The sequence below is a fragment of the Heliangelus exortis genome, chromosome 6, assembly GCF_036169615.1.
Source record: "Heliangelus exortis chromosome 6, bHelExo1.hap1, whole genome shotgun sequence".
Lineage (NCBI taxonomy): Eukaryota > Metazoa > Chordata > Aves > Apodiformes > Trochilidae > Heliangelus > Heliangelus exortis.
Window position 1 is genome coordinate 4428236 of NC_092427.1, and position 11706 is coordinate 4439941.

Genomic DNA, 11706 nt, shown 5'->3' on the forward strand with positions numbered 1-11706 from the left:
GTACATCACTCCAGCAGATAAGAGTGCTATCTGACTTCCACCTTTTGAAAGAGCTCAGCTGTTTCCCTGATAAAGTTTGATAATCATACAGAAATGGGCAGAGTTGCAGTTTTCTCAAACGACTGCAGAAGCTGTGCTCAGGAGGAACAAGAGCTTCCCAAAATTCAGTCATTTCCAACCTTCTTCCTACTTCTACCAGTCATAAATAGAAAACAGTAAAGGAGTTTTAGCTTACCCACAGCATTCATATATTAACAAGTAAAACAGATTTCACATTTGTGTCATGAAGACATCTAGACTGTTTCTACTGAAAAAAGGCTTTCCTGTTAGCAGAATTTTTCTTCCCCTCCCTCCCCACAGTTTCCTCTCGTCATGAAAACATATCTGCTCCTCTCATATCCCACTCCCTATGGAAGCTCTCATCTCCCAGCTCACTTACTCATCTGGATGTTATTTTCCTTTCCCACCTTCAGCTCCCTGGTTTTTACTTATCTTTTTCCTTACTCCTTCCAACTCAGAGAGCTGCTGAACATCTGAGAGTACAGATTCTCCATAGAAAATAATATTTTAAAAATAAAAGCTTTTTTACCACTTTTTAAATTTTAAATATATAAATTTTCCCTGTCTGCTCTGATGACAATACCTCTTTCCTGCCACACCTCCCTCTTGTCCTCCCTTTTCTCCTACATCATCTCCATTCAGCACAGCTCCTTGCAATCCGCCCTCAGCTCTTCTCTGAGATGCTCCAAAGGAAGACAGGAATGATTCTTTCCAAACGAAAATGAACTTGACAGGCAAAAATCTATTTAAGAGGAGCCAAAACCCTGCCAGTCCTGGCAGCAACACCAGCTGGACTGGGTGCAATTTCAAGGGGAAATGCCCAAGGCAAGGCCTGCAGGGGAAAATCACATAGGGTCAAAACCACTGATTAGAACAACACTGGATCATTTTCCCCAGCAAGCAGCAGTAACCAAATGAGTTTGTGTGTACAAACCCACATAGATGTTGAATGGGGATGGTTGAGCTGTGCAGGTGCCTCCAGATGAACCAAAGCAGAGCCACAGGTTGTCACAGCTGCAAGTTTCTCTTTGCCTATTTAGCTGCTCATCCCTTTGAAGGAGGTATAAATAGTGCTAGGGAAACACCAAACATGTTTTACCCCTGGCGTGTAGTGTTTTTCACACACTGTTCTTCTCTTTAAGCATTTCCAAGGCAGATCCCAAATTGAAAACTTAATCTGAAGGGGAGGTTGGCATCTCACGAACCTCACTGTGTACTCACGTTCGAGCCCACTTGTCCAGTTCTTCATCCAAGTAAGTTTTAACCTTTTTTGGCTGGAGCCCAAGGGAATTCCCAGCAAAGTAGAGGCAGCTCTCCTCTCCATCAACCAGGCTCAGATCAGCTGTGGAGGGGAAGCACAGAAACACCGTGCACATGGGAGTGAGCAGAGGAGGGACTGCACAGGTCTGTGCCGCCACCACCCAGAACTCTTCCTGCCCTGAGTGTCCCCAGGACACCATGTTCCACATGTGCAAATGGAGATGCTGCACCTTGACATTCCTCCCAGGACACCATGGAGGTCCTAGAACACCGTGGAGGTGACTACAAAGGGATCCAAGGAGAAGGGCAGCCAGGCAACCTGTGCTTCACCTTGTCCTCCTGCAATTTCTGGCTTAGTCCAACCAGAGATGTTCTGGAGCTCATGTAAGTTCACGTAGTATAAAATCCCCAGGACTCTGGGGCTGTGTGGGATTTAGTCACTGGCACTGATTTTGCCATAACTAACGATGAATAAATAAGGAGCATTTTCCTGATCACGCTTATCTACTTTTCTTCCATTATCAAAATATCCCTACACCAAGTCATGAAACTACTTGCATTGTGCATTTAATAAAAGTTAAGACTGAGTAAATACTTGTCTTCCATGCAAGTTCCCCCTGCTTGTTTAAATTGCTACCTAGTAATACGTAGTTGTTACAGAGAATACTTTGAGGCAGTCTCAGAAGTTCTTGTCCTGTTAGCATATATTGTGGGCTGCACTTCACATCACCATCTGAGGGGAAGGAGGAAATCTATGCTGACAAATCCTTTCAATGATTAGGGGAAAGGCAAGGCGGTAGAAATTTATAAATAATAACTCTAGTGAGGTTCTGAACAATCTAATTACCCCATGTCATCATCTATCAATCCAAACATTGCCTTTTTCTATTATTCCTCTTGTTGGAGATTCTTGGAGGGACAAGTGATGGTGACCTTCTAGAAGCAGGAATTTGCATTCATCTGTACATGTGCTTACAAGACCCTGAAAGATAACATTGCATTATTTTTGGTAAATATAGTCAATATGTGTCAGAAAAAAAGATCAAATGAAAGCATTTGTTAAAATACATGCTAGAAATGATGGATAAGATTGCCTTTCTGTCTGAAAAGTTTATGTTAGGGCTGCAGAAAAATAAATTAGGTGCCTGGAAAAGGTCTTTTCACTACTTTTTTGCACTAACAATTCCCAACTTCATTGAACTCACCAGAAACACATTTTTCACAAGTACAGACAATGTGGGTAATTTCTTAATTAAAGCTTTAGAAGCTTTTAAAAAGCACAAGTCAGACAGCAATTTCATCCTAATCTGTTTTACTGATGCTACATCTGTTTTTCATCTCTGTTCTAATATGAATGAAAACTGAGAGGCATAAATATTATCTGTGCTCCTAAATTGGTTCTATTAACTGTTCTTTTCCTATCAAGAAACACAATAATATTGTCACAGTGGGAATAGAGAAAGGATCTTTGCTCAAGAATTTGGAGCTCCGTCTCACTAATGCTCCTTATACTCCAGTCAAGCATCCAGGTAAGGAGTTATAAGCAAGTTAACTTCCCTTTCTAAATAAAAATGCCTCTTGGGTGACTGTCAGGGAGAGAGATGGCATTACTATTTTGACAAAGTGTATTTTTCCTACCTTTAGTCCCTTTCCTTTGGATATTCATTATTTGGGCCATTCTCAGCTCTGTACTGGGATGTGTGCTTTCCCATTTCAAAGAAGCTGTTTACTCCCCCCTCTCTGCCACCATTAATAGATCCATTCTGGACACTGCTGCTTCTTTTTTTGCAGCATCTTCCTCATTTTACAACTTCTGAGTAGGACACCTCTGTGCTCCAACACTTCTTCTGCCACTGTGTTATTCTTCACAGTAACATATTTCTTTTCTAAAGACTAGCACTGGTCTTTCCCCAAATTACTCTGCCCTCCTTTCTCATCATATTTGCTCTTTTAATTTCCAGAGGAGCTGTGGTTGATATGGAACATATATTGAAATAGTCAATGGGAAATAGGAACAGTGATGAACTGAAGACTGGTGCAAAAAAACCCAAGATAATTATTGAAATGTGTCCCTTGAGTAACCTGAGCAAAAAAAATCACATGACCAATAATTAACATTAAGATTAATTATATATATTGTAAATTGTTCTCCCAGCTACTCAGATTCATGCCAACTAGTAAGATCTGGTAACATCCATTATTTTGCATACTAAATATACCTATTTGTCTACATTCAAGGTCCATTTCTATACCTTTTATATCTCAAAGAACAAGAAAATTTAGTGTCAGTAATATTCAGAGAAAAAAATAGTGGGTTTTTTTTTTTTTATCTAGACAGGAAGGACTAAATCTGTTCATACATTATCTGAATCCAACCCCTTGTTGCAGGATAAAAGATCACCTCCTTCACACCTTCCTACACTTCCCCTTCAAGCCCTCCAAACAAAAAGCCAGACTTATAAGATTAACCACTACCTTTACTCACCTCTTCAAGGGAATACAGCTCAACACTTTCACCCTGGGACACCTTTTTATTCCCAAGAAACCCAAATGATGCTCTATTCTTTTACAAGAAGACAAAACACAAGCCACAGCCCTACTCAGATCAGTGACCTGGCACCTGACTGCCATCTGCACTCCAGCCCTTCCTACCTCCCCAAAGTGCATGAAAAAGTCTGCAAGAGACTTTTTGTTGTCAGCTCAGAGCAGAGCAAGGAGATCCAAATATTTCTTTAAATCTTCTGCTGTCATTTTTTTCCTATTTACTCACCTGAGCCTCGTCCCTCATGCTTGCACAGAAAATCCCAAAGATTTGCCAGGGAGTTAATCTGCCAGTGGTTGGATACAGCAAATAAACAGCTGTGACAGTTTAGAAGTTTAGAAGGTGATAACTAAACTAAACTATTATAATGACTGAATTAAACTCTTATAATGGCTTTCTAAATATTTTTATGTATGTCATCTTATAATTGCCTCCTATGGATGTCCTCATCTGCTGCATGCATGGCTTCATTTTAAAACCTCATTGTAATGTTTTATGTAAATATATAAAGAATATTTGATGTCTAATACCTGTAATGACATTTATCTTCAGAAGCGTTATCTAGGATCCATTCCTCTGCTCAGATAAATGTCATGGGAGATCTCTATTGTATAGACACTCAATATAAATATATATATATATATATTTACACACCCCCTGCTGTTTTTCAGCAGAAAAGCTGTTCTTGATGACAGCTGAAGCACAGAAAAGAGAGACAGGGGAAAAAGAAGAGGAAAAAACCCTCAATTTGGGTACATGAGAAAGATGGGTTCTCTGGGCTGTTCAACTGGTAATGCTATGTAGGCTGCTTATTTCACAAAAACACATCTATCTACAGTCTCAGGGGCTAACTATTACAGTAACTGGGGTAAAAAAAAAACCATCAGCAGTCCTTAGACCTAAATATGATGGTAATTGATAAGGAATGATGGAGACTGGAAAGGAAAGACTGCAAATTGACACAGGGGTATCAAAACCTCTACGTCCTTCTCAGAAGATTTTTTTTCTGAAGCTGCCAAGACACTACAATGAAAAATGACCTTTTTTTATTCTTGTGAGACATTTGGCATGCTGCAAAGACTCATCTTTGTGTCTTTCAGGTGTCCTTCTTGAGCTGGATTGCAAAGTCACAGCTAGATTTGGGGCAGCAGTGCAGTGGCCTCCCAGCATCTTTCCAGCTTCAGAAGGATGTGGTGCATCTCCTGCATCTCTGCCGTACCCAAAGAAGCAGATGTGTTTTAGGAAACCTTCTTCAGCAGCCAGAGGGATAGATTTAAAAAAAAACCCCACAACTTCTTGGCAAACAGACTGAGAACACCTCCTCCAACAGGAGGATGCACTTAAATTTTTGTAAAGTGTCCAGTTCTGCTCTAAATAATGTAAATAGCAACATTCAAGGACTTAAATGTGGGGAAAGATAAGCTGATACCCAGCAGATAAAGAACTAAAATTTACCATCTTCATGTCCTAGGGACAGCAGCAGACTTGTATTCCCAACACTCATCTCTAGGCAGCAAGATACTGAAGTCAAAGAGAGTTTCAAAACATGTCCAGGAATTCAGACAACTGATACAATTTTCTATCACATATCATTACTGGCTATGATATGGTGAAAGCACCTGTAATTTCTCACATACCATTGGAACTGTTCTTTTCAGAAAGGAAAAAGATCTGCAGAAAACTGCATCTGCTTTTATTAGAAATTGAAAATACTTTGCAAGAAAAGTCTATGATAATTTTTCCTTTCAGTTTTAATGGATGCTTTCTGCCAAGACAGAAAAGGAAGGGAATGACTATGCCTACGTGTGTTGGTCATCTAAAGAAATAATATTCCATTTCTTCAGCTCTCACCAGGTCCCCTCTTAACAAACCCAGGTATGCCACAGGCTCTTCAAAACAATCTACAGACCAAGAACAAAGCAGAAAAATTTTAAGAACCATTTTGCACCCCTAAGTTGAAGCCATGAGAAAGTCTCTATTTATAGGCAATTCACCACGAAAGTGGGAAAGATCTTCAGATAAAAGGTTTCATTATGACTTACTTGCTCAGATCAATTATTTGTTCTAAGGCACAGGCTTCCTACATTTGGCCTGAGGAAGAAAATAATCTCTACTGCTAGCAGTAGGCATAACTGTTAATATAATATATAAATATTATATATGTAACGTAATAGATGTAACACCTTTCTTAAATTAAAATAACTGCAACAGGATAGATAATCCCAAGATCTATTATATCAAGGCAGCAACTACTCTGAGCCATTGTAAGCTGCATTGCTGGTTCAAAGCATTAGGTAGAAATGTTTCTGCCTATAATTTTCAATCAGGCACTACATTGTTCCAAGCAGCTGACTGACAGCATAAGCACCATTTAAGTACTGTACCCCTGCATCTGATTCAGCATGGGAAGGAGAGCATAAAGCTTTTCTGGTGCTGGAATAAGATGATGGATGGATTTAGCAAAGTCAGGGACATGCTGTGCTGGGACATGACTGCAGTTGTTCAATTAGCTCAGAAGTGACAATGATTTCCAACGATCTGTGATAAACACACTCAGATGATGTGAACCATCACCCTTTTCCCAACCCACCCACCCACACCCCCCTCTTCCCACTGTAATTATAATTCTCACTTGGAGGTAGATCCTTGACTTTTGGGATGCAGAAACATTCACGAAGATGCTTTAACTCATCTGTTTCATCCAAGTGAAGAGCAAGTTTCTTGTCTGTGGGACTGCAGCCTAACTGCAGGGCAGTTTGCTCAAAAATGGTTGCTGGTAACATGGGATAAGATGGATCCATCTTCAGGTGATTCAATTTCACCTTAAAAAGAAAAATGCAACAGTTTAGCATCTGCAAGATGCATATTCACGAGTGGCTGATAAGCAGCCATTAAAGCTGCATCGTTCAAGACCCAAACTTGCTTGATTTACAGCTTTTAAAATGTATTTGAGCAGAATGGTAAAACTGATCAACTCAAATATTTCCACGGCAACATACTCCTGTAAACCCCAAAGGCCTGAGTTGCCCCCTCTGTAGATACAATGCTCTTCCCCTTTTAAGCTCTACCAGCAGCTTCAAAGTTCTCCCACCAGACTCAAATCAGTTAAAAAACTCTAAAGTGTCAGTCTGAATTTTGAGAACTCAAAACCAGGGGCAGCATTATTGCTTCTGCAGCCTGGGCTCCTAAAAATAGCAGGTGCACAGCTACACCAAAGTTTTTTCCTAGGCTGTGCAACATTTCAGCCTCTTCCTTAAAAATAGGAAGGTGTTGTTGGTGCACATCCCTGCTCATGTACCAGGGCAGAGCAGGCAGGATACAGATGGCAAAGGCATCCTTAGAAATGTAGCTTTCAAGACCAGGAGCTTGAATTATTTCCTTCTAGCTACAAGGAATATCCTGGTGTTATAGCTCCCTTTGTCCCAGGGAATGAGGGCAGCCCAAGTCAAGCTGCAAACATGAGATTTTTCTAACAGAATATCCAAAAAATTTTAACTGCAAAATTTACAAGCTCATTGATCTTTACAAGAAGAAGAGTTCTGTAACTGTGCTGCTCAGACACACCGTTGTGTTCAAGGGAGGATTTATGCACCTGGCTTTACAGATTTATTGGCAAAGAAAATTTATGACACGGACTCTCTACTTAAGGGCAAAAAGCAGTGTTGCCTGCTGGGTTCTGCTGCAGAAAGTGGCCAAGAGGCTCATTGAGGTGCTCGATGGTTTCCCCAGTTCAGAGACCTGTACAGTCAGGCCACACAATATTCTCTGCCTTTTTAAACATCCCCATGAGTTACGGTGCAACAAAAATACTCTAGGGGACAGGCAGAAATAGGACAAGATTAGCACACAATGCGCAGCAGAGCTGCCAGAGAATGTAGCTTTTTCCCCTCTGTTTGAGAAAGAAAACTCTTTAAATACATATCTTCCATGAGTACCAGCTCTCTTTTCTTAAAGCCAATAGTATATTACAGACAGCTATCTAGAAACAAGCTGTGGAGAGAACAATAAATGATTATGGGTTGTAGCCAGCTGAGCACTACACTCATTGTCTCTTAACCCAGCTCAGGTTTTTGTGGAAAAGGAATTCTGAAAGTTAGTGCAATGATACGTTCCATGTCACTGAAATTTTTTAAATTGAATCCCTTATGACACGTTTCTCTTTATTCTTTTTTGGTAAAAATACAGAAATGCAGATTAGGGATTTTATCGAATTTTTATGCCAATCCCTGAAGACAATCCAAAAGAGCTTCAGACACACATAGGAAGGCCAACAGTTAATATTTGAATAATAAACCCTAAACTGCACAGACCCATTAGTGCCAATTAATCCAAACCTGTTTAAAGTCTAGCCAAATGGCCAGCATGCTGCCAGTTACCTGTTTTAATTTGCTATCATTTAGTTTCTGATGAGAATGTTTTCTTTTCCCCTCCAGACTTGTTATCTTACACAGCAGCAATTGTTCCCCTCCCACCAGCATGTAGAGTTGGGGGAAAAAAAAAAAAAAATGCCAGTGGAGCTCTTCTTTAGAGACAGCACTTTTCATTTAGCTAATGTTCACCCTCTCCTGGGAGGTACTGGAGATAGCTTATTTTTGTTCTGTCTCCACTCAGGTTGTTCACACCTCCTCATTGTCATCAAATTTACCATTCCCACTCATTCATCCTAATCCTCCCCTCGCTGGTGAAAAGGAAAATAAAATGGCCAAAACTGGGGGGGAAAAAGAAAAAGAAAAAAAAAAAAAAAGATATTTTAACATCTTCATTCTCAGAGTGCCTTTCTGGTCTTATGGGAGGGCTGCTCCTAGACAAGTAGTTGAGTGTTGCACAGGCTCAGCTGGCTGGAATCAGTGCACTCAACAAAAGAGGTTTCCACCCATCTGAAAGCCCTGCAGAAGGTGTGATCAGGCTCCCCACTCCTCAGAAAACCACTTCTCAGTTCCTCACACAGCTGAACAACAGAGCCAAGCCCTTGGAGAGCCTCAACACTTCTGATGTGGTATGGGTAATGGCATCAGTGCCCTTCTGAAAGTCAGATTAGTATTGTCCTGCTGAACCTCATTGGGCAGTCATCAAGGAGGATGGTTTGGAAATCTTTATTTCCTCCAGGAGATGCTGTGGTACAGCTAGAGAAGCAGGCTGGGTTGACAGACACTGCCCATCCCTAAATACAGGCACCTGGTTATCATCTAAAGACACCATAGGGCAAGTGAAGTTTCACTTCTACAAATTTCAAGACTGGGATTTCAAGAACTTATGGGCTTGATCAGTAAATCAGGGTTTCCTTTTAAGCAATATTGGGATCAGCACTTGGAAAGTGAAACTTTCTTTGTTTCCAAAGGCTTATTTCTTTGATTTACAACACTACTATGTTGTCCTTATGCCATAGTCATTACCAAGCCATGTCCAGGACTCACACATATAATCAATGTATAGTCCTCTATTTTTAATAATGGGTATTTAATGCAAATTATGGAAACAGTCTTTGGAGAGGGGGTGTAAATCAGGTCTCCCTGCCTATTTCCTTCCACCCAGTAGTCTGTATAGTCTTTCCTGTGCTGTCAGTCTCTCCTCACTCAAGTTGATACCTGGATTCTGTTTCGCTCCAGTGACACAGCTCCTGTAGTAACAGAGGCAGCTTTTTAATCTCTATAAACAGATGACTCACTTATGGTAGAGATATTTTTTCAGTGATACTCAGCTCACCCCAACACTGGGAGGGGGACCATGCAGCATTTTGGCATCACTGTCACCTATGTCCCCTCCTGCACACAGCCTATGAGGAAGGTTTGGGAGCCTCCAGCATTTATTTCCTGAGGCCCACACAGGCAGTGCCAGCTAATTCCCCTGTAGTTAATGATAAGGGAATGGATGATAAGGGTGTTTGAAAGACAATTTGGGTTTTACACACCAGATCCCTCTCATCCACTCTGCAGTTTCTCTGCTCTACACTATGTGAACACAGCACAGCATCCCACCACTTGTCTTACCAGGAGCCATTGCTCAGTAAGGACACATCATGATTACAATAAATTAATGACTATCACAGTCCAGGTCATCTGCTGACCTCTCTGGCAAGCACAGATGGGTTTTGGTTTCATTTGAAGCCTGACCCAGGACCCACTGAAGTCAATAGGTGCCTTTATTACAGACAAAGATTTCTGTATCAGGCTTTTGGTTCCCTGTCATTGCCATGGTTGGCTGCATCTGATCAATGATTTACTTATATTGTGATTCTTATTTATGTTAAATTTTGACAGCAAATATAATATTAAATGCATATTATTATAAGTATATAATAAATAGATATTAAATATCTAGAAGCTGAAAATTATTAAGTGCTCAGAGGTATCTCATTTAGTACAAATGTTGTGAAATTAGATACGACTATTAAAATAAAAATCAACCAAAATCCTATTGAGGAATGAATCCCAGAGATCCAGTCCTGAGATCAGAATAAGAAAGTACTTTTTTCCTTCAAATGGGAGGTAGGTTTCATAGAGGGGGAATCCCAGTCTTGCTTGAGTTTTTTTCCTTTTTTTATATATACCCTGACTGCCATTATTGCACTTTATAATTGCTATAGAATAGAGTCCCATGGAATTATTTTACAACAATTTGAGTCTTCTGGTTTTTACATGGAAATTTATTTTTATAAGAACTGCATGCCTTTACTCCACCCAATTATCTTCATTTAACTGAAAACCATTACCTGTGTACTCTAGAAATCAAAATTCAGATCCAGCAGTGCAAAACAAAATTCCTACCTTGTTAAACATTGGTCCTTAATCAGGGTTCTTTTCATACAACTTTGAGTGAAAATATCAAAATTTTAAGAGAAACAACTTGCCTCCACCACCTACCCTGCAAAAAGCTTCCAGGTATTTCCTTAAAAAATTTTACACTTTTTCACTGAATAGATAAAGATGTCATGAAGTCAGCATATTTTTTTCCCTCTTTCTTTGCTGTTTTGACTCTTCTACAAAACTTGCCTGTACTGCATACTGATTCAATGTAAAGAGCACACCAATGATCACTGGCAGTATTTCATTTTCAAGAAGAGCATGCGGAACTTCAATTAATGAAACAGCCATTACTGCATATTTTGTCAGCACAGATATCAGCCCTGATACTTTTCCTCCCACTTTAAAACTATAAAAGACAATGGATAAGAATTAGTCAGATGCAAGTGATGCAAATGTCTGGGTGATTATTTCTGTTTTGTCCTTTATGCATAATTTACTGACTAAATAGAAAAAACGCGTGACTATTAGCAAGTCATCTTAGCAGACTTACACAGGAAGGCCCATTAGACTTAATTATAAAAATGATAATTTGACAGACAGTTTAGAGGAGGAAAAGAAAGAAAAAATCATCTTTCTGTCTATAGTGGTATCTTGATATTTTCATTTAAAAATACAACAACAAACTGCAAAGTCCCCTCACACCCCTTAAATATTTCCTTTGAATATTCTAAGACGTTACTTACAGTCTTGTTACCCAGCACAGCACTGACAGGCACAAAATGATTCCCTACTTCAAAAAGCTGTCTTGAGATCCTCAGAGAAAGAGACTTTCTCATGGAAATAGCTTGTCCTGCACTTTCTGCCCTGCAAGAGCTGTTTACCAGCTTGCTCAACCCACAGACCTTTGGCATTTTCAGGCTGGCATCCAACTGAACTCTTTGGAAGGAAAACTGGAGGTGTGCACAGGTGTAAGCATGCAAGTTGTAGCCTAAGTCCATGCTGTCAAAATACACCCACTGAAGGCACCAGCAGCACCATGAGTTGATCTTCCTTGAAAAACATACAAAGAAAAATAACAGAGGCACAGTGTGTAAGGGCTGA

At 40.0% G+C, this 11706-nt stretch overlaps 1 protein-coding gene across 2 annotated transcripts in view; it reads right to left on the reverse strand.

Annotated features, from left to right (window-relative positions):
• The window catches only part of KYNU (kynureninase), a 57259-nt gene extending 45767 nt beyond the window's left edge, over positions 1 to 11492 (reverse strand). Inside the window, exons 1-3 of one of the 2 annotated variants that reach the window (XM_071746437.1) lie at positions 11349 to 11492; positions 6495 to 6684; positions 1282 to 1402 (exon numbers count right to left, since the gene is read on the reverse strand). In XM_071746437.1, the coding sequence (XP_071602538.1) occupies positions 1282 to 1402; positions 6495 to 6684; positions 11349 to 11441 (404 nt within the window). In that variant the 5' untranslated portion in view covers positions 11442 to 11492. The remainder of the gene's footprint in view (positions 1 to 1281; positions 1403 to 6494; positions 6685 to 11348) is intronic. The other variant, XM_071746438.1, reaches the window with a different exon arrangement.
• Between the last annotated feature and the right edge of the window lie 214 nt (positions 11493 to 11706).